This window comes from Manis javanica, chromosome 8, assembly GCF_040802235.1.
Source record: "Manis javanica isolate MJ-LG chromosome 8, MJ_LKY, whole genome shotgun sequence".
NCBI classification, from domain to species: domain Eukaryota; kingdom Metazoa; phylum Chordata; class Mammalia; order Pholidota; family Manidae; genus Manis; species Manis javanica.
In genome coordinates, this window is record NC_133163.1 from 36,354,271 (window position 1) to 36,378,822 (window position 24,552).

Below are 24,552 nucleotides of genomic sequence, written 5' to 3' on the forward strand. Positions count from 1 at the left end.
TAGTTGTCTGGTAAGTGTATGTTCAGCTTTATAAACTAACAAACTGTTTTCCAAATTTGGCTGAACCACTTCATATTCTCAGCATCAACCTATGAGATTTCCAGTTGTTTCAAATCCTTGTCAAGACTTGGTATTGTCAGTCTTTTTAATTTTGCCCTTCTACTAGGTATACAGTTGTATCTCCTTGTGGTTTTAATTTGCATTTCACTGATTACTGCTGATTTTGAGCATCTTTTCATGTGTTCATTGGTGTTTTTTCTCTATATAGATGATATATTATGTTCTTATATATACTACAGTGTACTTTCAACTTTACCATGGTGTGAAATTAATACACCTTCAGTAGAAACTGAACTTTGAATTTTGAGTTTTTATCTTTTCCCAGGCTAGCAACATGTGGTACAATACTCTGTCATGATGCTGGGCAGCTCCCAGTCAGCCACACAATCACAAGGGTAAACAACTGAAACACAGATATTCTGTACCCAAAAAAACCATCCTTGTTTTTCACTTTTTAGTACAGTATTCAGTAAATTAAATGAGATATTCAACACTTCGTTGTAAAATAGGCTTGTATTAGGTGCTTTTGCCCAATTATAGGCTAATGTAAGTGTTCTGAGCATATTTAAGGTAGGCTACGCTGAACTATCAGGTTCAGTAGATGGGAGTTATTAAATGCCTTTTCTACTTATAATATTTTCAGTTTACTGTGGATTTATCAGTATGTTACCCCATTGTAAATTGGGGAAGATCTGCAGTTTTTATTCTGCTACTCTATTGATCTATCTCTTTATTCTTATATGAATACCACATTAACTTAACTATTATATTTTTATAACATATTTTAATAATGCCAGTATAAATATCTCCGATTTTTAAAATGTTCTGGCTATTTTCTTTTATTTGTCCATAGGAACATTTTTTGAGTGGGCTGTCATCCTTATTGTTAAGAAAACTGGAGATTTTGTTAAACCTGAGGATTATTTTGGTAGGGATATTTTTTTCAGAGTCATCATTTCAAGAACCTGTTGTCTCCATTTATTTAGGTATATTAAACTGCTTTAAAAGTTTTATTAGTGTTTTTTATATGTATCTGGCACATTTCTCAATGGCATTTCCACAAATTTCATTCTTTATTTATTTTATATCCACATATAATAGTAATCATTCCATTCACTCCCATTTTGGTATTCGTACTAAGCTTTTATCATTGTCCTTTAAAAGTTAAAACCTATTTGACTACTGCTCCATAGTCTTCAACTCTTTGTTTCTTGGCACTGCAAAGGCTGAGCTGTAAGTGGTAAGCTCTAACAGCCAACAGGTTATATAAGTAATTTTTCCCTTGGAGGAATATATTCTGCTCCTTGGGACTTATTTAGCCTTGAACTCAAGAAGGATGTCCTAAGGGAATAAAACATAAGGTAGATGTCTGCTGTTAAATAATAAGAGTGCCAGAGAGGGCATGGGTGATAAACCAAGATCTGGGTGCTGGTTTGCTCCCTGCCTTCGGGGTGGTCCTGCTCCCTCCCAGTCTCTCTGAGAAAAGAATTTAGGAATATATTTATTCCAGTATTCACGTATATATGAATTCTATAATTCATTCTTTAAACTGGTTTAAAGAATTATTATAAAGCAAACCCTGTGTAACTAGTGCTCAGACCATAAACTAGTTTATCTCCAGAGCCCCAAAATTCCTTTTAGTCACAGGTCTCCCTTCCCTATAGACCTAAGACAGTTCTAACTTCTGTGTCTTTTTAGAAAGACACAATTAAGAAATAAAAGCACCAAAATAACCTATTGGCTTTCATTTCATCTATTTTATTACAATTCCTATTCCCTAAATCTTCTCTCTGATCTGTGCAACTTTCTTCATCTCCCTACCCATACCTGATCCAGCCAGACTCATCTCTGGTTTGAGTAACTACAGCAGGTTCTTACTCATCTCCTGGCCTCCTTCAATTTTGAGGCCTCCAATCCATTCTCCAGCATCTGAAATAATAATTTTTGAAATGGAAATTTTCTTATCTATTCCTTACACAAAAGAATTAAAAGAAGTACCATTGTCTTAGTCAGGGATTGCTACATAAACATATTCAGATTATAGATTACTACAGTGAACATTGTTTTTTTAGTTATGGGTCTGTCCTCTGGTTAGGGTGGCTCTACTTCATAGGGTTTGGCTCTGGTCTTTGGATGGAGTTCAGATCTATACCACATGCTCAACATTCTCCTTGGACCAACAGCTACCAGAGGCGTTTTCTTATGGGAGCCCAAGCGGCCAAGCCAAACTGTTGAAAGTATCAAATTTGCTAAAATACCAATGGCTAAAAAAAGTCCTATGGTCAAGCCCAACATCAGTTGGTGAAGTATATACTCTGCCTGCTCTAGAACACTGCAAGGCCATAGGTTGAGGGAGGGAGTGAAGAATTGAAAGCAGTTATCTAATCTACCACAACCATCATCACCTGGCAGTTCTTTCTGTTCTTGTTTAGTTTGCTAATTTCTTTATTCTCTTATTGACTAGTTTAGTAGTCCTGTTTGACTATGAATTCCCATAAAAATATGGTAAGTCCAAAAGAGGGATATATGTGAAAGAATATAAGCAGTTAAATTTGGTGATGTGATATACAAGTACTACTCATGAAGAGGTCTGTGATTTGGAGCAAATCATTTTCAGGTGACTGTCTCACTTTCCATGTCCAAAGGAGAATATTTCCAAATGTGTCTCTGGAAAATTCTAAGAATATGCAGAGAATAACCTATTTGTTAAAACGTTCTTAGGTTTCCTTTACTCACTAACAAGATACTGATGAGGCTGAACTTTGGCCTTCATACTTGTACATCTTATTAGGAAGACATCCCCTTGCTTTCAGCTGGGTAGCATTATCCTTGTTGTTGACCAAGAAGATATTTAACTGAAGTATTGTAATAATAACCTTCCTTTTTTTTTTCTCTGCTGTAGGGCATAATGATTATATTTGTCCAGCTACCAATCAGTGTACAATAGATAAGAACCGGCGCAAAAGCTGCCAGGCTTGCCGACTTCGAAAGTGCTATGAGGTTGGAATGGTGAAGTGTGGTGAGCGTTCACTTCCCCTTTTATTGTATGTGGGACATGCTGAAAGCTATGTCAAGCTTTTGAGGATAGTTTGAGGAACTGGGGACATGTAGCCAAGGTGAGAGGAGATTTAGGACTTGGTAATTACCTTCAAGTATTTGCATGCTGTCACATTGCAGAGGGCATTGACTTACTCCCTGCAGCTTCAGAGGACAGAGCTGAGGTAAAGACGAACAAGTTATAAGAGGCAGACTTTGACCCAATATAGGAAAGAACTTCCTATAATTCAAGTGGTATGACAGCAGAATAGGCCGCTGCATATATTAGGGTACTCTAGCCACTGGAGTGCTCAAAAGGGGACTGGATGGCCATCTGCTTGGGACCTTGAATAGTCTAAGGATGAAGTTCTAGTTTAGAGTTAAAGCTGTGACAAGAAAGTAGAATATCTTGTGGGTTCTTGGGTAGCTACAGGGAAGACTCAAGCCTGTCCCTTCATTAGATTTCTAGAAGTAGAAAAAAATATATGGAGGAGTCAGAAACATGACAAAACTTTGAAAACATATAGAGCATAGATTTTGTTCTATGTACGTGTGTGTACATATGTATATATGTATATGAAAAAATCGTATATCAGTGTTGCTCATGTTAGTGTATATTAATGATACAAAAAAAAACTTTATGTGAAAAAACAAAGCAAGATAAGCACATTAGTATAACAACTGATAATGTTGCCTACACCCTGCTTTCTCCACCTGGCTGACTTTTGATTCATTTGTCTGTACATAGTTTCTTGTTTATGTATACTCATGTCAGCTCTGTCTGTACTTTTCTTATTTTTCTGCTAGCCAATATTTTGCCTGTGGTTGGTTGCAATTTCTCTCTTTGTAACTATTTAAAACTTTGACTTTTTTTCCTGTTTGGAGTTGATCACATTTCCTGGTTTTTCCTCTTCTGCTAGTTTCGGAGTCATATATTCTGTTTCAGTTCTTTTAATGACAGCATTTCTATTTTAGCATGCATTCTTGCTTGATTTGAGAATTTAAGCCACTCTCTTTATTATATATTTATCTTCCCAAAGAATCTTGGAAGGTTCTCACCGAAATTATTCTTCTCTCATTTTAAATATTATTGTCTGGTATTTTGATTCTACCTTGTTTCTGTAATTCCAAAAATTATTATTTTACCTATTCAATGTTTTTTAGATTTACTCTCATGTCTACCAGTTTATTTCTAGTTTCTTTAAAACAGAACAGTTTATTTTCTTACCATTGCTTCTTGAATTTCAATTGCTTCCTTTCAGTTCATTTTTCTTTATCCCCAAAACCTCAGTTGTTATTTCAAATGGGCTGAGTGATTTATCTCTCAGTCTTTAACTGAAAATGTCTTTCGTTTATCCTCACTCTTGAATGATAGTTTAGCTAGGAATATAATTCTAAATTGAATATTTCTTTCCACCTTCACCACCTTAAAGATATAATCCCCTTGTATTCTGGTCCATAAACCTACAGTAGCTGTAACATTTTGGTACCAGCATAGGAATAGGAAAATAGGTCCATAAAACAAAGTAGAAAATCTGGAAGGAGATACTTTTACATACAATTGTTTATTAAGTGACAAAGAATTTTATAAAAATCAATGGAAAAACCTTATTCAACAAATAGTATTGGGCAAATTGTATATCTGTATGGAAAAACATAATATGAAATATCAAATAACATTATACAAACATACTAAAATTCCCAATAGATTTGGACTACAAAGGTACTTAAAGAAGATATAGGAGAATATTTGTATAATTTTGATATGAAACAAAAAGACAGCTTTGACTATGTACTAAATCTTCTTATGGCAGAAGGCGCCATGAGCAGTTAAAAGCAAACAAGACAAATATTGTATATAACAAAAATTATCTGTCATTACTACATAAAGAGTCTTTGTGGGTTATTAGAGGGAAAAGGGGAAAAATAGGCAACATACAAATAAAAGAAATACAAAGGAGAACCATATTAGTCAATTTTGCTTGCAATTAAAAAATACAAAGTAAAATGAGATTGTTCAGTCACTTGTCACATGAACAAAGATTAAAAATGATTTTTAATACCCCATAGTGTTTTATGAGAAAATAGGTAGCCTCTTATAGTATTGTGTAGATTATGCATTTTTAGAGGGTAATTTATCAATGTGTATCAAAATTTTAAATGTGTATATGCCTTGGTTCAGCAATTTGATTTCTTTGAATTTATTATCAGGAAACAATTGGATACATGTACAAAGATGTATTTTCATTGTACTATGTATACTAGCAAAAAAATTAGAATCATCCTAGATTTCTATCAACAGGGAACACTTTATTCATTTTATTTTATTTTTTCTAAAATAACAAGTTTTCCTTTTTGGTATGAAAAGCGTTGGACTGTCCCAATGTTGAGGGGGAAGAGGGTTGGAATAGAGGACTCTGGCTTCCCCACAGCCTGAACCCCCAAATCCCCTTGCTCCACCTGAGTCCCAGTACGACCACTCTGTAGGAACGGGTGCCAGAGGGTCTGGATGACTCCAGGGCTGGAATGAGTCTCTGGGTTAGGTATAGTGTTCCACTTAAGTGATGCCATTACAATGGGGGTTTAGAGGGAGGTTGAAAGAAAAGGGACATGGGAAAGAAACCCCAAACCAAACAATCCCTTTCCCTTATTCCTTACCCCCAAGCCTTTCAGCAACCAGAGCTGGGAGTGGTGAAGGGTGTGTATTAGTGGAGGAAGAGGGTGTTAAGGCTTCCTGACATCACTGGTTGCCCTGGCTTCCCACCTTCAACCTCTGCACCTAGGGAGCCAGGACTGGGGGAAAGTGGAAAAAGGCTATGGGGTCTGGAGGAGGGGCTGTGCCCTCTCACCTTGTAAAATTCAGCTCTCTCTGTCACTTTCTTTGCTCAGACTGAGTCCTGGGGATTCTGAAAATGAGAGGGAGTCATCAGAGAGTTAAGAACTATATAAATACATATGTTAAGTAGACCTAAGAAATTAATTGTAGAGAACCTCTTATAAACAGGGCAAAAGATGAGAGGAGGGTGGCTCCTGTCCTCAGGGAGTGAGGGAATGGAGAAGGTGAAGAAGGTGGCAAAGGAGAGTGAGAGAGGCTCCTCCCAAATAATACTCAGGGATCATTCAGGGACTCATCTACCCCAGCTCGTCTCTCCCACAGGGACCCTTTAAATAAGTGATGCTAATCTCATAGAATGCTATGCAGATTTTTAAATTGTTGTAAAATGACACATTTTTAACGAAAAGAGAAAAAGGTTATAAAATATGTTCACTATGATCCTAATTTTGTGTATGAAATATGGAAAAACTATAAAATAATTTTTTAAAAACCACAAATTTATGACAAAGTGTTTGCGCTTCCATATATTTTTCAGTAATTATTTAAAATATACTTATCTGTGTTAAAAAGAATATATATATATATACACACACATACATGCATGTCAACATTTTAAGAATGTATTAGAAAAGTGTATTATTTGACAACTGTTTGGAAATATCAATGTTTAGTTCCTAACTTTCCTGTATCTTCTTCCAGACCTAGTTTCATGGTTTGAAAACTGAGGTATGTCAGCACTCTTTAAGAGATAAATGGATTTAGTATTCATGAATGATCTTGAAATGGAGACCTTAAGATAATTTGGGCTATTGTCCTTAAAAAGTCATGTTACTGATTTTGCTAATAGTCACAAATGTAATAATCTTTGGTACATGCCCCACAGGCTGCAGAAAATGAGTCAGGTTTCTGTTCTAAGACATTCTGAGAATAGACTCACGTCTTACAGTGATGTCATTGCTTCATTTCCACCCTGTGGACTCAGAGAACTTAAATGTTGGGTGGGGGAGGGAGGAGAAAGCTCTGTTACCTGCTGTCCAATTTAGGCTCCCGGAGAGAAAGATATGGGTACCGCGTGGTCCGAAGGCAGAGAAATTCTGATGAACAGCTGCACTGCCTGAACAAAGCCAAGAAAAACGGTGGGCCTGCGAGCCGAGTGAAGGAGCTGCTGCTGAGCGCCCTGAGCCCCGAGCAGCTGGTGCTCACACTGCTGGAGGCGGAGCCACCGCACGTGCTCGTGAGCCGCCCCAGCGCGCCCTTCACGGAGGCCACCATGATGTTGTCTCTGACCAAGCTGGCCGACAAGGAGCTGGTGCACATGATCGGCTGGGCCAAGAAAATTCCAGGTGGGGCTCTCTGGGTCTTAGCTTTCCATTTATGGTAGAAAGGCCTGACCGTAGCATTTACTGGGCATCGGTACAAATTGGAGATCCACAAACAAATGTCTGATATTTAACAGTTTGACGGCTTGATTTGTAAGCGCTGTCTTCCTACCTTGACATTTATGCCTTTGATGTGTCCTGGAAGGCCTGGCTCCAGTCTGGAATTCTTGAACTCCTCTGAGTTGTGTACCAGAGATGGCAGGACAGAAAGAGTTGTGTATGATCAAACCCCCTTCTATTCCTGACTTTCTTCTTTTCCCACCCTGGGAATCATCCCACACCACCTGGCACACACCCCATCCTACATGTCCAAGTCTCTTTTAGACAGTAGCCTGTTAATTACTTCTCATGCCTGCATGAAGTCTAGGAGGTTGGACCAGGGAAAAGATCCACTGAGGCTGTGGGAGGGGGCTTGGGGCCAGGTGGGCAGGAAATTCGAGGGTACTGGCACCTGCAACATGGTCTAAAAGGAAGGAATCTGGACTCCACACTGACCTGTCTCTTGGCTTGAGAGCAGAGGTGTGACCAGGTGAGGGTGGGGTGGGTGCAGTATGACCAGTATGAAGTGAGAAGTTTGTCAGATGCTAACCGGGAATTTGTAAAATATTGTTTCAGTAGAGAATGAATTGGTATTATGTACATAAGTGGATATATATGCACAAATAGAATCAATCAACACTTGAAGTAACATGTATCATCAATAAACTCAGAATGTCCTCAAGTTAAAAGTGGGTTTGGATATTTATGAGTTGTTATTTAGAACCTGCATTTTCCATCCTAAAATGTTTTCACTTTCTCAGGCCAGTTTGTGATTTATACCCCAAGTACTGCATTGTGTTAAAGTTACCATCTAGTTGTCATTTGAATCGGTGTTTCTGTGAAAGAATGAATCGAGAATTGTAACGGCATGGCAGCACCCTACCATGCCCCTGAAAGGCCTCTCCATGCACACCTTATAGTCATCTAAGAAATGAGGTCTCTTCAAGCCACTAGGGGCAGTTCCCATGGCCTGAAGCCAGCACCTGCATTAGACAAAGTATAAAGGTTAGAAGAGGGTAGGAAGCTGTGTGAAGAGAAGTTGGGGTAAAGATATGGAAAGCCAGCCCTAGGGTGATAGTATCTCTTGGGGTCATTAGTTGATTGGAACCCATTCCTTCTGCTCTTCCTGAGGATTTTCTTTTCTCCAGTTTTGTTTTGCTAGTCTAGCATCTTGCCCTTTGCCAGAATTATATTACTTTCTCTGCTCTGATACTGATGCACTTTTCTCTAGCTTTTGCTCTACATGTATCCCAATCACTATTTTTCAGGACCCTACATGGAGAGTGCTAGTGAAACTAATTTTTGCTGAAAGTCCTGTAGCTTCTTTCTGCATATCAAACGGAACTTTTAAGCTGCTTTAGATCCTCTTCAAGCCTGATATTTTGAAAAAGTTTCAGAAAATTTAGACATAGCCTAAAGGTGTGATTTTTCTTTTCTCTCTCAGCTGGTAATAGTCATTTTCCAAACAAAAAAATTAAAGTATCATCTAGCTTTGATCTTGTTGAATATCTCCAAGCATAAAAAGCTTGTTCTCCCTTCAGTAGGCTTATTTTCTGTAACTGTGGGTGAAATTGGAATATGTACACATTAGGAACCTGAGCTGAGCATAGGATATGACTTTGAATATGATATCTATCTTTCCATTCCTTACTCCATTAAATTCTCCTTTGCAGATTTGCATTGTAATTGTTAAAAGATTTGAACCATATGTACTCTCTGAGCCACATTTCCTCATCTGTGAAATGAGATCTGTAGAAGGAGATCCTACCTGTAGGAAACTCTCAGAGGTAGCCATCATTACCCTTGTTTTTCCTGTAAGAAACAGCCCTAGATAAGGGGAATAAGGGGCATTATAATTAGCACATGTAACGTAGGCGGGGGCGCAGAGCACGGGGAAGGCAGTATAGCACAGAGAAGACAAGTAGTGACTCTATAGCATCTTACTACACTGATGGACAGTGACTGTAGTGGGGTATGTGGTGGGGACTTGATAATGGGGGGAATCTAGTAACTAGTGTTGCTCATGTGATTGTATATTAATAAAATAGAAAAATAAAAGAAAATTTGCTGTTATCAAAAAATTTAAAACAGATGTCATTTTAATAATAACATTTTATGTTTAAACTTCCAGACTTGGAAAACTTTATAAAGTTTAAACTTTAAGACTTTCACATTTATGATTATAATAGGCTGAAATGATATATGCATAATTAGATTTCACTTTTGATGATATGTCTTCAAATAAAATTCTCAGTTCATTACTATATTTAATATTAATAAAAATCTGACACTCTTCTAAAAAAAAAAAAGAGACAAAGCCCTTGAAGGAGTTTAAGTGACTAGCAAAAATGAGGCTGAGCTGAGATTTTAACCGAAGTTCATTGCATCAAGTCCAAGCACACATTGTGCCGTACATTTGGTTACTATATTTATATTATGCTGCCTTCTCCTTTTATCATGGCTTGTGGAGGAAGCACCAGTGATCTCTGCTTTGCTTTTGAAATACTTCCCTCCTTAGAAATTACCCATTTTTTTCCCCAGTTCTTTGACCAACACATGCTATCAGGCTATCAGTCTCTTGGGGCTTGCCTCAGTTGTTACATTTGCTCTTCAGTATAGAATAGCCTCAAGACAGAATAGCCTCAAGACTCCGAAAAATGATTCTAAAACTGCATGGGAAATTGTAAGCAATCAGAGGAATCCTTTCAGTTGAAGCCTTGACTTCCTTCTGCAGGGGCTGGCACTGTTTTCTCAACCATCCCATTGCCCCACTCTTCCAGGCCCCAATCATGGACTGACTCAAATAGGCGGCCCCTCTGGTTGGCAGCTGAGCATTACTTTCTCGGCAGCACAGAGGATTTATTAGGATATAACCTCAAAATATCTGATCCAGCTTTCTATTCTTCCCTAGCATCTGTCTGGAGAACTGTATAAGTCCAGGTAACAGTCCTTTATAAATTTTAAGTGATGTATATTAGTCTCTAGAAGGAGTCCAAGGCTGGAAATTGTGATTTGCATATCTTGAGTTTGTCATTTTCTTCCTTAGGTCAGCATTTAACTACATCTTTAAGACATTGATTGTTTCCTTATATTGTTTGTATGTTCTTAGCTTTTAAACCTTGCTGTTCTGTTTTTACAGAATCGGTTGCTGCCGAGGAGGGTGGGTGTGTCTCACAGCCTCTTGCTTTCCTCAGGCTTTGTGGAGCTCAGTCTGTATGACCAAGTGCGGCTCCTGGAGAGCTGCTGGCTGGAGGTCCTGATGTTGGGGCTGATGTGGCGCTCGATCGACCACCCAGGCAAGCTCATCTTTGCTCCAGACCTCGTTCTGGACAGGTGAGAACAAAGCGCATTGTGTTTCTTCTCTGATTTGTTTGAGCAAGATGCCGAGTGAGTGGAAACGAAGTCCTGGGTGCTGCAATTAAAGTCTCACACCTGAAAGGGCAAGAGGATAACAGTGTCATGAGCAACTTTACTGGGTCAAGAATCCAAGAAAGAGAACATGGGTACAAAAATTCAGTGTCCTGTGACTTACTCGTATCTGTGGTAAGGCAGCATTCACCGGCTAGGCCATAACAGGGGCCTGTATCCAGCAGGGTATGTGGCCACCACATATACAGGTCAACTTAGATTTTTTCAGCATCTTCAGATTGTAATTTTAAATTGTCCTTCTGTTCTTTCCACCTGTAGGGGCCATTAACATCTCCAGCTATTTGGACAGATGATAAAATTCTAACAAATCTGCTAAATTTATTTTAAAGTGCTTTAGCTCACTCCAGTTGCATTGTACTATATAGCATCTTGTCAATAGTGGTGGAAGGAAAGGTCATAAAACTATGCAAGTTAATGGAAATTGGGAAATGATAGTGCTAACGCCATTGCTCTATTGAATTGCTTTTCTTTTAAAGATGGCACAGAAAAGGAACCCATTTTTAATTGCCTTCCGTGAACTGTTCATGGAAGGAAAGCTGGAATATACAACACTTACATTTTTTAGTAGGAAAAGTGGAACACTTCTTTGGTAGAAATTTGAGCAGTTTGAAATTCTCCATGGAAATTGATTTCCACATTCCTTATCTTGAAAAAGTTCTAGTGTTGAATGACCAGTCACATTTGACTGTGTGTAGAGTAGAAAGATGCCTTGTGTTACGAATGGTAAGTATCTGCCCGGAGATACAGAATAAGAGAGTATTACCTCTAGATCATTGGAAGATCCCAGTGAGCATGTTAAGCAGGTGAGAAGTTAATATTTCCAAGGTATTAGCACCCTTTCTGCCTGTTGTCCTGGATGACAAATTGACACAGAGCACTGTTCTAAGTAACAGAGGTGTTTTGGGGAAGAGAGGAGCCTTTGGGAAGAGCTGGAGCATGGGCTATGGCTCGAGCAGGAGCAAGCCCAGGTGTTGAACCATAGAGGAAGTTTCTAGATGCCACGATCCTTCAATAACAATCCAAGTGGCTAACATACTGGCTTATGTGGGCCAGGCACCATCTCAAGCACTTGATACCTGTTAACTCATTTCATCAGCACAGCAGCCCTTTATGGGGTAAGCACCATTATTATCCCTATCCTTCTGATATGGAAATGGGGGCTTAGGTAACTTGCCTGCAGTTACAGAGGAGTAAGTGGTGGAGCTGGATGTACTGGCTGCAGAGTCCACACTCTTAACTGCAACAGTAGTTACAGGTGTAACAGTAACAACTGGCTCTCAGTGGAATCAAGAACTGCAAGGGAAAAGAGTTTGGCAAAGTAACTTTCTACTTAATTCTTTTCTCTTAGAACAACTCTATTCTCCTCCCCATTTCAGAAGACTGTTCCTCCCCTTGTCATCTCAGGGAACCATCTTGCAACACAGGCTGAAAAGCCAAGCACCTCGCCAGGCCATCACTCTTATTCATTCATCATTATGTTCCACTTGGTATTCAAATAAAGCCTCTTTCTCCCTCCCTCTTTCTCTCACACCCCTCCCCCCATATAAATATGTACATGTAATTTTCCTAGAAGTTAGTGCTAGGAAGAAGGTCCATCCCTTGAATCAATATGTTTGCAGACATTGGGATTAAGGTATTATACTTTTTGTCTTGATTTCTAAATCGATGCCACCTTTAACCTTTATTTTTGGTGACTGTTTCATTCCTGGTTTTAGTACAATTAATTCTCTTCTTTGTGTGGGTCCCTTAACTCCTGTAACTGTCTGTATAAGTTGCTATAAGCTGATATAAGTCCTGGGTAAATTAGGTCTACTGTTAAGTGATAGAAGAAAAAAGTAATTTTTCTTACAAACTATTTTTAATAAACTCGCATTACTCTTTATACTTATTTGAAATTGTTTTACAAACTATAAATCTGCTATAGTTGAGTATAGAAGAGGTGTTCTTGGGAATTGTAAATGTGTTCACATTGAACAGGCTTCTATTTGGAGTGCCTACTCATGGTTATTTTTGCTGCAATCCCGATTATTGTTTTTAATACATGAACTCTGAAGTCTAGAATTTCAAGTCTAAGATAGTTCATCTTCTTAATGCACCTATTATACAGGTAAATATAGTTTTATGTAATGGGTATGTTTCTGGACAAGTTGCTTATTCGAAAATGTTCCAACTGTTACTTACTCAAAAGGCCAGAGATCATGCACCATAAAGAAACTCCTATTATGAATCATTTTTGCAACATGAATAAATAATTTTCACACACTTGAAAATAACTGTCTTTTGGTAGATTGTCCTATCAGAGTTCTTACAACTGGTGCTATGACCACGTAAGCATTGGATGCAATTAAATCAACCCATTTGTGGAGGCTAAGACTGTAATTGCTTTTTCCATTTATTCTTGTTGAGATCTCTGCAGTGAGAAAAGATGAGGGGAAAATCCAGTTATCTCAGCTTATTTCTAAAAAGGTAGTTCTTCTTTTGGTAACCACTAAAATCGTAAATTCTTGTGAAGCTCTGCTAAAGAATCTGAGCTTCCAGGAAGGCAGTATAACACAGAGAAGACAAGTAGTGATTCTATAGCCTCTTACTACGCTGATGGACAGTGACTGTAATGGGGTATGTAGTGGGGACTTGATAATGAGGGGAGTCTAGTAACCATAATGTCGCTCATGTAACTGTATAATGATACCAAAAAAAAGAATCTGAGCTTCCACTTGCTGAAAAAATACTTTATGCTAAGATATTTTGTGTTCTTAGCATCAACAGGAAACTGTCATGTTAAATGTTATTAAAAAGTTGGAGGAAGTTTGGATCTGGGCTTGGATCCCATTGTGGATGTTTATGGAGTTCTGTGGACTCATGTAATTGTGACTGTACTGAGTTTGCATTCCCATTAGTTTTTTATATATTGATTCAAGATACCCACAGAGTTTTCACTTCTAAATATTCATTTCCCTTTTTTACTCAGGCAATTTTCATATCAATATTTAGGTCCTTTCCATGTGCTAAGTCTTGAGCCCTCCACCATATTGCTCTCCACACAGAGGTAAACTGTGGTGCATCGCTACATGTGTGCTGCCAGCAGATGCATATGCAGGTACAAAATCGTGTACCCAAAGCAAGGTTCAAAATTTTGTCCTTGGTAGCAAACAGATTATTTTTCTTCCATAAAGGAGTGGTTATCAAATAATAAAATATCCCACATGTAATTACTAGTTTTATTTTTATTTAACCTTAGTTTATGGACAAACGGTGTGCAAAAGTAAATATGAGTAGGTTGGTTTGACTGATTGTTTCAGTGTTGTAACATTCAAGTCATATGCTATCTTTAATTCATATCTCTTAATCTTGTCCTGATTTCTTACTCATAATTCAGTTTCATTCCATAGTTATAAAATAAGTGAAATAGACCTCACTAATTTGTTTAAGTCCTTTTCACTCTGTTCTTTTTTAGGGTATCATTTATGAGGTACTGTACCTTTACCCCTATATTTCTCATTTATTTTCTAGAAATGTATTTGGTTTCTACAGCCTGTAAAGTGAATAAAAATGTTCTGTGCCATCCCTTGATTGAAATGATTGGCTGTCACACCTGCTAGAAAAAGCAATCAGACCTAGTTCTTTAGAATTCGTTGAGAAATTTGCTTCTCCATGTGAGTTACAGCATTTCTCAGGGCTTAAGATACCCTAGAATATAAACTCTCTCTCCATTTTTGAAATACAAATTTGCATTAAAAATAGATGCATTTTAATGGAGAAATGGCACTAATTTCAGTATTTAGGGACATGTTCTCGGCACAGGTGGCAGCTTCTGCAAAAAAGGGTTGATTTCAGATGAGTGCCCTTATTGTGCTAGTTGGGAAGGTGTGTCTTATGTGTGTGTGTGTGTGTGTGTGCATGACTCCACCTCTGTCTGAGTCTCACAGAAGACTAGAGAACCAAAGTATTAAACTATCAGTGTAGGACTTGATGGATTTTTTGTTTTTGCCCCCAGAGATATTTTAAAACAAGCTTTTCTCAGTATCAAATGTCTTCCAGCCCTGCAATTACAATTTCCAATAATTAATTGTACTCATGCAGAGTGATTTGATGGTGTGGCATGATGGGAATTCAATGGACAGGTATTTCCTGTGCATCTGCTATATGCAGGGTATGCATAGTCCTTACTGGATGTTTGCAGGCTGCCTGTGAAAGCCCAGGACAGGGAAATGGGAGGATGGGGCTTTGGTTGGGAGAGGGGAGGTGTTGGAGGTTTCCTACAGATTTCAGTACTCTGATGCTCCGAGGTGGCCTTTCCATGTGAGTGTCTTCTAGGGGCACTGGTGTTTTATCAGTTAGCCTGTGCACTTTCAGAAAGCCTCAACTGGTTGCAGAAGTTGCCATGCACACGTGCCAAAGTGAGTACTTTGCATGTGTGTAGCTTAGTGTAGGTGAGTTTGCTGTGGAATGCCGGATCCTGATGAGTGCTGTCCTCACAAAGCACCAGTGGGAAAGGCTTCACCAGGATTGGCGGTTCCCACTGGGGTCAGTTCTTTGAATTCTACATAGGTCCTTTCCCTAACCACAGTCATCACAGGAAATGTCTTGCCTTGGGGTTGAGGGAAGAAGGAACAACTAGTTTTTTAAAGATTTTATGTCCTCCTCAAGGGCTGCAATGAAAACTAAAAATTAAACCCTCAGAAACCCACTACTGCCATGTCTGCTCTTTGCCATGCACTGCAGGCTTTTAGAAGCAAATTAAAGTTTGGTGGCAAAAATCATCTAATTGCCTGTCAAGGACTTCCAATAACACTATGATGACGAGAGAAGGTTTTTGAGAGCAGTGAGGTAGAAAAATGTGTGTCTGGCTGGAGTGAATTAAAGCTGGTATTTTCTAGATACAGTAATTTGCTTCATAAGTATACTGAAAAACTTACATCTATAAGGACTGCTCAAAAGAATTTGGGTGGTTCAAAGTTTATTTAAAACTTGCTTAAAAATAATATTTGGCAAGTCTCCATTTCTGCCTTTTCTGATTCTAATCCACCTTCTCTAATTGTACTTTTTTTGTATGTCATATTAGCTTTTTTACAAATTACATTTAATGTCTCTTAGTTGCTCCTTCTGTTTCTGAATGATACCCAGGAAGTAAGAGTTAAGTCCAAGATAAGAGGGATTATTTCTTCCTGGGATATTTGCTTCTGTAACATCCAGTCTTGCTCTTTAACACTTCAGAGTCTTCTGATGGGAACATGAAATGTTGTATTTTAGTAGTAGCTAATATTTAGGGCTGGTTGGCTGAAATGGTTTAAACTGAAAATAATCAACAGAAATGGTATTCCATTAAGAAGACATTTGGTAAACAGGTAGAAGGAAAATGTATTTCCAATGCACACTTTTGCCTAAATAGTATTTATTCAAATGTTTGCTTTAGGGATTTATAGGAAGTGCCCTGTCCTTTTTATATGAAGATAACTCTAGTAATTTTTAGTTGCTGGATGTGGTCTAATGACAACCTCATTATAGTTAAAGGATGTACAAGATGACCTTTGAGATAAAAAAGAAAATACTTACTGCTTTTGATGGTTGTCTAGAACTGTGTGTTCCCTAAATTTCCAAATGAACTTTTGTAGGGACGAGGGGAAATGCGTAGAAGGAATTCTGGAAATCTTTGACATGCTCCTGGCAACGACATCAAGGTTTCGTGAGTTAAAACTCCAACACAAAGAGTATCTCTGTGTCAAGGCCATGATCCTCCTCAACTCCAGTAAGTAGCCACACAGCTGTACTGTGTTTTATGGGGGAGAGATGCTGTTTCTAGAACCGGCATGGTGTTGAGAAGAGTATTAAACTTATTTTATTTAAAAAGGGAAAACAGCTTTCCTTCTGACTGATCTGTTTCATTTTATAGGGATTTAAACTGTAGTTAACTTTTGGTAACTTTAATATAAATTATTCATTGGCTGAACTGTTGGCAGTAATTTAAAAAAGTGTCTCAAGCTACTGCTGGGAAAGATAAAAATGAACTTTAAAATATTTCCCTTTCAGCCTTTTTTTCAGTTGTTTATACAGACATTATACAATTAACAGGTATTTATATTCACTGTTTGGGGTTCTGCTTTCACAGATTCATTCATTCATTCACTTCATTTATTCATTCATTTGGTAAAGATATTGAAGATACAGTTCTGCCCTCAAATAGCTCATAGTGTAGGGAGGGAGAGAGAGAATAAATCGCTAAGAAGAATGGTCTCAGTGCTATAATAGAACATGTACAAAGTATTATGAGAAAACAGGAGAGATGCTGGAGTGGTTGGAGGATAGGATGTTTGCATGAATCTTCAGGGATGGGCAGATGTTAGCTGGGCAGGAGTGGACTTGGAGGAAGAAAGGACATGGTCTAGCCAGGAGCGGCAAGTCATGCAGTGCAAAAGCAGAGGGAGATGGATAGGTTATGAAATGCGGCACTGCAGATGACACTGCACACCTTGGGCTGAGACAGCTGCTTGGGGCATTGAGCAGCCCTAGAAGAGATGGAGGAGTATCACGGGCAGAGGTCACTCTGGCTTCCCTGTGGAGCACTAACTGGAGAGGGGAGAGACTGAGGCAGGGGTCCCAGTCAGAGTCATCAGGGACAAGGAGAGCCTGAACTAACCTGGGGTAGGGGGGTCAAGGAGGAACGGAAACATAGGACTTAGAGGTGGGAAACAGGGAAGGGGTCTAAGATATAGGTATGTCGTAACATTGCTGGTTTTTCTTATTATATAAATGATATCTGGTTATTGTACACATTCAAACAAAAGAAAACCATACAAAGAATAAAATAAAAATCACCAGGAATCTCTCCCACCCTCATGTAAGATAATCACCATAATTTTGGTGGCCATTCTTTAACAGCTCTCGATAGGGAGACAGAGAGCTCTCTATAGATGAATATAGAGATAGGTAGATAAATACAGATAGGTAGGTAGATAATAGATTTGTATATATAGAGAGAAATATACATGCACACTCATATATATAATTTTACATAAATGGCGTAACATCTTACATTAAAAATTATGGATACTTTGGAAGAGGCTTGCTCTGACCTTATTTTTTGCTTGACTCTTCCACCCCAATACCACATAACTCATTTTAACTGGAAGGTGAACTTCATACCATCTTCTAACCTCTGGTAATCTTTTAAAAATAATACCTTACTTCCAATATACACAGCTGGGCTTTTTGAACCCATTCTTTAAAAATTGGGACACTGTATACAAATATTTCCCTGTATCTTGTTTTTTACTTTCCCAAAAGCTGTGAAATGCCTCTAGGTCAACTAGAACAGATCTAACTCAATCTTTGAGTGAAGATACTGTCTAAATTGTTCAACCATTTCTCTATTAATGGGCCTTTACTTAATATACATTCCTTTTTTGTTCCATTATTAACATTGCTACATTGACTCCAGATGTGTTATTTTGTGCACATTTTTAAGTTTTATGTAGTTTTCCTGTTGTTCAGTTTACTACCTACCTGGCTTTTAATCCAGCTGCTATACCAGGTATTGGTTGCTTTTTGTAGTTATTTACTTGTGTTGGGCCTTTAGGTTACTTGTTTTTTTTTTCCTGAAATATGTATATCCAGGTTTTAATCCTCAACTAATCCTTACAAATACCTTCATTTTGGCATCACAGAGGGCCTTATTAAGCTAACTTTTATCTAATCTTAGAGCTTCCTTTTTGAAACAACAGGAACCTGTGAGCTCGTCTTGTGCTGCTCTGTTTTACATCAGAGAAGCAGTTCCTGAAGCCAGACTCAGTGTAGACCCTGTGGCAGCGTGGGTCCCAGGCTGCCTCCTGCTCTGGGGCCAGTTGACCTTTCCTTCTCCAGCCTTTACGTATTTCCTCTCTAACACTCCCACATACTCTTGGACATTGGTACTAATTTTGATGGGGAGAAGGGAAAACTAGAGAGCAGTGCTTCTCAAACTATCTGTGGGGAAGGATCAGGTTTCTTCTTTTTTAATTTCCAAATTATTATAGACAGTTACTTTTATAAAATATAATAAAGGTAAACTACTAGAAAATGAAAGTATAAAACACAAGCTCTAGTTTGTTGTTATTACATTCAACTGATTTAAAATGACTTTGTCAATTTCTATACAAGTTTCCAAATGCTTACCCTCAATTTCTACTTATCACTTTGTGGATTGGTAACAGACCAGAGTAGCCCTGGTACAAAGCATGGGGCACTGTTCAGGAGATGCCTAGATCTGGGGAGGGCGATTAGGTCTTTGAGGAGGGGACAGGGGAAGCACAGAAGGAACCAGAAGGTCATGTGAGGTACAGAGCTCCTGAAGACAGCCTTTGAGTATTTCCTAGTTGGGTCTCATTCTGGCCCTACTTGCCCGACAGGACATTTCCCCCAACCCCAATATACTTTCCATCCCATTTCTGGAAAACAGTTTGTAACTAGAAATGGTAAATTGTTGGACAAATGAAAATTATAAGGAAAGCCAAGAAGACTCCCGAATGCTTTTTGGCATCTTCTTGACATGTATTGTTTCTGTTCACCTTTTACAAAATAAGCTGAGCCCAGCTTACACTGGTGATTAAGTTGATGTACATATAGAAAATGTCCTGTATGAAACTGTGGAAGGAAAACAACTTTTGTGATCTCTCTGAATCTGCTTACAGGCATTACCTTACATGTGTGCTACCATTTCTGTCTTAAAGGGAGGATTTGCTTGAAAAGAACATTGCCATCTCGGCACAAGAGTGTCATCAATTTCAGATGGGGCTTCTCTTTCAGAAATAATTTAGAACTCTTCTGTGCAACAGAGTGCTCCTTGGAAATCAATTTGCTTCTTGTTATGTTCTGCAGTATAAAGACTTTTGTTTAGCAAGGCTCCTTACAGTCATTTTAGGCTCTGAGACATCGTATTGTGTTGTTGTGAAGCATCATCTGTGCCAACGGGAAGGACTAAGGCTACAGTGTTCCTCCTGCAGCATCTAGCAGAACTGCCGTATTAAGAGAATTCAGAGGGTGAGGCAGGCATGTGATGTCATTACTACTTGCGGTGGTAAACAGGGAGAATTTGTTTACAGTAAATCTGAATTTAAGAAATCTTTCAAGAAAGTTCCTTTCTTGCTTGGTAATCATACAGTTGTCAAATGGGATTAGGCAAATGGGATTCTGTTTCTATTGTAAAATTTCCACTGTTAGGAAAAGTGGGTCTTTTCTGTGTTAGATCTTAAACATTTGAAGGTATAGGCTTTTTTTTTTCCCCTCTAGATTATCTGTAGCGGTCAATTAAAAGAAAAACAGGAACAGAATATGCTTTCCTACCTTAAGTTAAAAAAAACCCTGACAAAACATATAAAGTGGGCATTGGACATTGGACAGCAGGCCACACAGGACAGTGATCCCCAAGAGAAGGAACACAAATGGGATGAACCTTTTGATCACCCAGTTTGCTGTCTGGAGCTGCTACCCGGAGTTGCCAGGTTGCAATGTAGGCAGAGGTAACCTAAGTAGACGTCAGTGGTCTTCCTGAGCTGAGGAGATGGAATTGTGAATTTGGGGAGGCCAAAGCCTAGGATTTGCAAGGGAGAGTACTGGACAGGAAAGCTGAACACAGAGGCTTTGGAGATCTGTAGTTGGTCCCCCTTCAAGTCTTCAGCTGAGCACTAATCTTCTCACGCCTGTGAGGATACTAACTGAAAACAGGGAAAGAACTGTGACAAAGGCACAGGAGAACAATCCCTAGTGTTCATATAGGGTCAGGAATAGTTCATGTTCTCACTACAAAGCCTTGTAATATACTGGACAATGTGTATAGTACTCAGAAAGGTGTTGCTTCAAGTGAAGTAAAATTACCCTAGACTAATGGTTGCTCTACCAAACAGAACTTAAAAGCCTGAAGCATCAAACTATTTCCAAGTAATTTAACTGTGTCACAGAACAAAATTCAAGAATTCTTTAAGGAATATACGAATAACCACCCAACCAGGTAAAATTCACAATGTCTTGTAACAAATCAAAAACTAGCAAGAATGCAGAGGCAGAAAATATGACCTATAATGATGAGAAAAACCAGTCAATTGGAACAGTCCCCCAAAATAACATAGATAAAAAAATTAGGAGATGAGGAGTTAAGACAGTTACTGTAACTGTATTCCATATGTCCCAGAGGTAGAGGAAAGCATGAGAAGGGCAAGGAGAGACATTGAAAATATGAAAGATACACAGATTGAATTTCTAAATGTGAAAACTATGTCTACATGTGATTTACATCTGATTAGGCATAGCAGAAGAAAAGATTAGTGGATATGAAGCCATAGCAATAGAAACTATCAAAAAAGAATGGAAAGAAAAGAGTTTTAAAAATGAGCAGAGCATTAGTGAGTTATGGGACACCTACAGTTGTTATTTACTGCACATGACTTTGGAGTCTCTAAAGGGAGGGACAAAATATACGTGAAGAAACAATGGTTGAAAAATTTCCAAATGTAGTGAGAACTGAACACACAGATCTAAGAAGCTTGATAATCCTAAGCACAAGAAATACGAAGAAACCACACTAAGGCACATCATAATCATGTTGCTTAAAGCCAGTGATAAAGAGAAAAATCTTGAAAGTAGCTAGAGAATAAAGATATTACATATAAAAGAACAAAGATAAGGATGACAGCAAGTTTCTGTCCCTGTGAAGGGACAGCATCTTTGAAGTACTTCAAGAAAAAACTGTTAATGTAGAATTCCTTACAGAGTGAAAATCTCTTTCAAAAATGAAGGCAAAATAAAAATATTTTCAGACATACAAAAACTGAAGGAATTCATCACTAGCAGACCTATACTGTAAGAAATATTAATGGAAGTCTTTCAAGCAGGAGGAAAATGATACCAGATAGAAACATGGATCCACACAAAGGAATAAAGAGGACTTGCAACTGGTAATAATATTGGTAAATTTAATAACATTTTTATTATTTGAAACTCTTTATCTTTAAATATAATCCAGTGTTTGAAGCAAAAATAATAATGTATTAGTTTATATAGAAGTAAAACATATGACAAGACCACAAAGGCTGGGAGAGGACAAGTATACTTTCTTATTTTTATATGAAGTACCTGGTATTACTTGAAGATAAGCTGTAATGTTAAATATGTATATCATAAACCCAAATGTATCCATTAAACAACTCAACAAACACAGATAAAATACCAACAAAGAAGATAAAATGGGACCATAAAAAATAATCCAAAAGTTGGCAAAAAAAAGGAAAAATAAAGCAAGAAATAGGACAAATAGAAAACAGCAAGTTGCCAAATTAAATTAAATTTAAACAATTATATTAAATGTAAATATGTTAAATACCTCAAAAGGAAAAGACATCAGATTACATAAACAAGCAAGATTCAAGTGTTTGCTGCTAACAAGAAACCTAGTTAAATATAAAGATATCAGTGAGTAAATAATGAGGATGGAAAAAGTTATACCATGCTAAGACTAATCAAAAGAAAGCTGGAGTGGCTATATTGATATCAGACAAAGCAAATTTTAAAGTAAAGAATATGTCTAGGTATAGAGAAGGTCATTTTATAATGTTGAATGGGTAAATTCATCAAGAAGATATAAATATCCTAAACATTTATGCATCAAGTAAGAGAGCTTGAAAATATATGAAGTAAAATCTGATAGAACTGAGGGAAGAAATGGATGAATCCCTTGTTATAGTTGAGGATTTTAACACCCCATCTCAGTAACTAATAGAGAAGACTTGAGCAACACTATCAACCAGCTTGACCTAATTGACATGTATAGAACCCTCAAAAGCAAAAAGTACATTCTACTTGAGTGTTTGTGGACTATTTACCAGGATAGATCATATTCTTGGCCATAAAACAGTCTTAATACATCTTAAAGGATTTAAGTCATATAAAGTATTTTCTTTAATACAATGGAACTAAATTAGGAACCAATAATAAATAGATCTTGGAAAATTTCCAAATATTTGGAAACCAAATAACACATATCTAAACCCATGAATCACAGAAAAAAAATAGAGAGTGTTTTCAACTAATTTGAAATGAAAATAAAACATAGGAAAATTTGTGGGTTTTGGGTAAAGCAATAGTTTGAGGGACATTTAAAGCACTGAAGGCCCATATTAGAATTTAAAAAAAGCAAGACCTCAAATTAATGACCTCAGCTTCCAACCTTAAGAAATGAGGAAAAGAAGAGCAAATGAAACCCCAAATAAGGAGAAGAAAAGAAATAATTAAGATTAGGGTAGAAATCAATGGAACAGAAAAAAAGGAAACAATAGAAAATCAAGGAAACCAAAAGCTGATTCTTTGAGGAGCTCTGTAAAATTGATAAGCTTCTAGGCAGAGTGATCAGGATAAAGGAATGAAGACAAAATTACCTTTATCAGTATGAGGGAGGTGACATTACATATTGTGCAGATATTAAAAAGAATGAGATCATTATGAACAACCTTATGCTAATACATTTGAATACTTAGATTAAATGGACAAATTTCTTCAAAGGTACAAATTACTGAAGCTTAGTCAAGACAAAATTTTAAAATCCTGAATAGCTATGTATTTATTAAATAAATTGAATTTGCAATTAAAAACCTCTCCACAAAGAAAACTTCCAGGCCCAAATGGCTTTTCTGGAAGAATTCTCCTGAACATTTAAGGAGTAAATAATACCAAGCTTACAAACACTCTTAAAGAAAATTGAGGGTCAGGGAATATTTTACAACACATTCTATGATGCCATGATTAGTCTTAAAGGAAACCTGTAACAACATAGTAGAAGAAAAGATGACAATGGGACCAATATTTCTTATGCACATAGATGCTAAAATTTTTATAGAATTTTTGCATGATAACAAATTTTAGCAAATAGAATCTAGTCATATATTATGAACAAGTGGGATTTTCTCAGGCATATAGGGTTTCACTAACACTTGAAAATCAATCAGCACAATTTACCATATTAAAAATAATGAAATGGTATCATTTTCTCAATAGATTCAGAGAAAACACTGCACAAAATCTAATACCCATTCCTGCTAAAACTCCCAATGAGCTATGAATAGAAGAAATCTTCCTTAACCTAACAAAAGGCATTTATGAAAAGCCTACAGCTACTAGTATATTTAGTTATGATCAGGACAAAGGCAAGCATGTCTGCTCTCACTAATTCTAGTCAACATTTTACTAGAAGTTCTAGTCAGCACATCAGGCATGAAAAGAGATAAATAGGCATCCAGACTGAAAAGGTAAAAGTAAAATTCTCCATTTGAAAACATGATAACCCATTAGAAAATCTCAAGGAGTCTACAAAGAAGTGAGTTTAGTAAGCAATATATAAAAGCCAATTGTTTCTACATAGTAGCAATGAATAATTGGTAATTGAAATTAAAAATCAATGCCATTTATAATACCAAGATTCAACTTGGTCCCAATAAAAGTCTTAGGAGGCTTTTTTGGTAGCAAATGATAGATTCTTAAATTCGTATGGAAATGCAACAGACCAAGAATAGCCAAAACAATTTTGAAAAAGAACAAAGCAGGAAGACTTACACTACTGGAGTTCAAGATTTATTATAAAGCCACAGTAATAAAAATAATATGTACTGACATCAAGATATACAAATAGGTCAGTGGAACAGAATAGAGGTTCCAGAAATAGATCTGTAGAACTGATTTTCAAAAAAGTGTGAAGGTAATGGGGAAAGGATGATCTTTTCAATAAATGATGCTTGAACTATTGGATAGATACCTACA

General features: G+C 37.4%; 1 protein-coding gene across 3 annotated transcripts in view; it reads left to right on the forward strand.

The window, feature by feature from the left end:
* The window catches only part of ESR2 (estrogen receptor 2), a 65,393-nt gene that overhangs the window by 17,923 nt on the left and 22,918 nt on the right, over positions 1-24,552 (forward strand). For all 3 annotated transcript variants that reach the window (XR_005058092.2, XM_073242282.1, XM_073242283.1), the window contains 4 exons: positions 2,963-3,079; positions 6,976-7,275; positions 10,545-10,683; positions 16,392-16,525. Coding sequence is in view for 2 of the 3 variants with exons in the window: in XM_073242282.1 (XP_073098383.1) it covers positions 2,963-3,079; positions 6,976-7,275; positions 10,545-10,683; positions 16,392-16,525 (690 nt within the window). In the remaining variant the exon portion in view is untranslated. The remainder of the gene's footprint in view (positions 1-2,962; positions 3,080-6,975; positions 7,276-10,544; positions 10,684-16,391; positions 16,526-24,552) is intronic.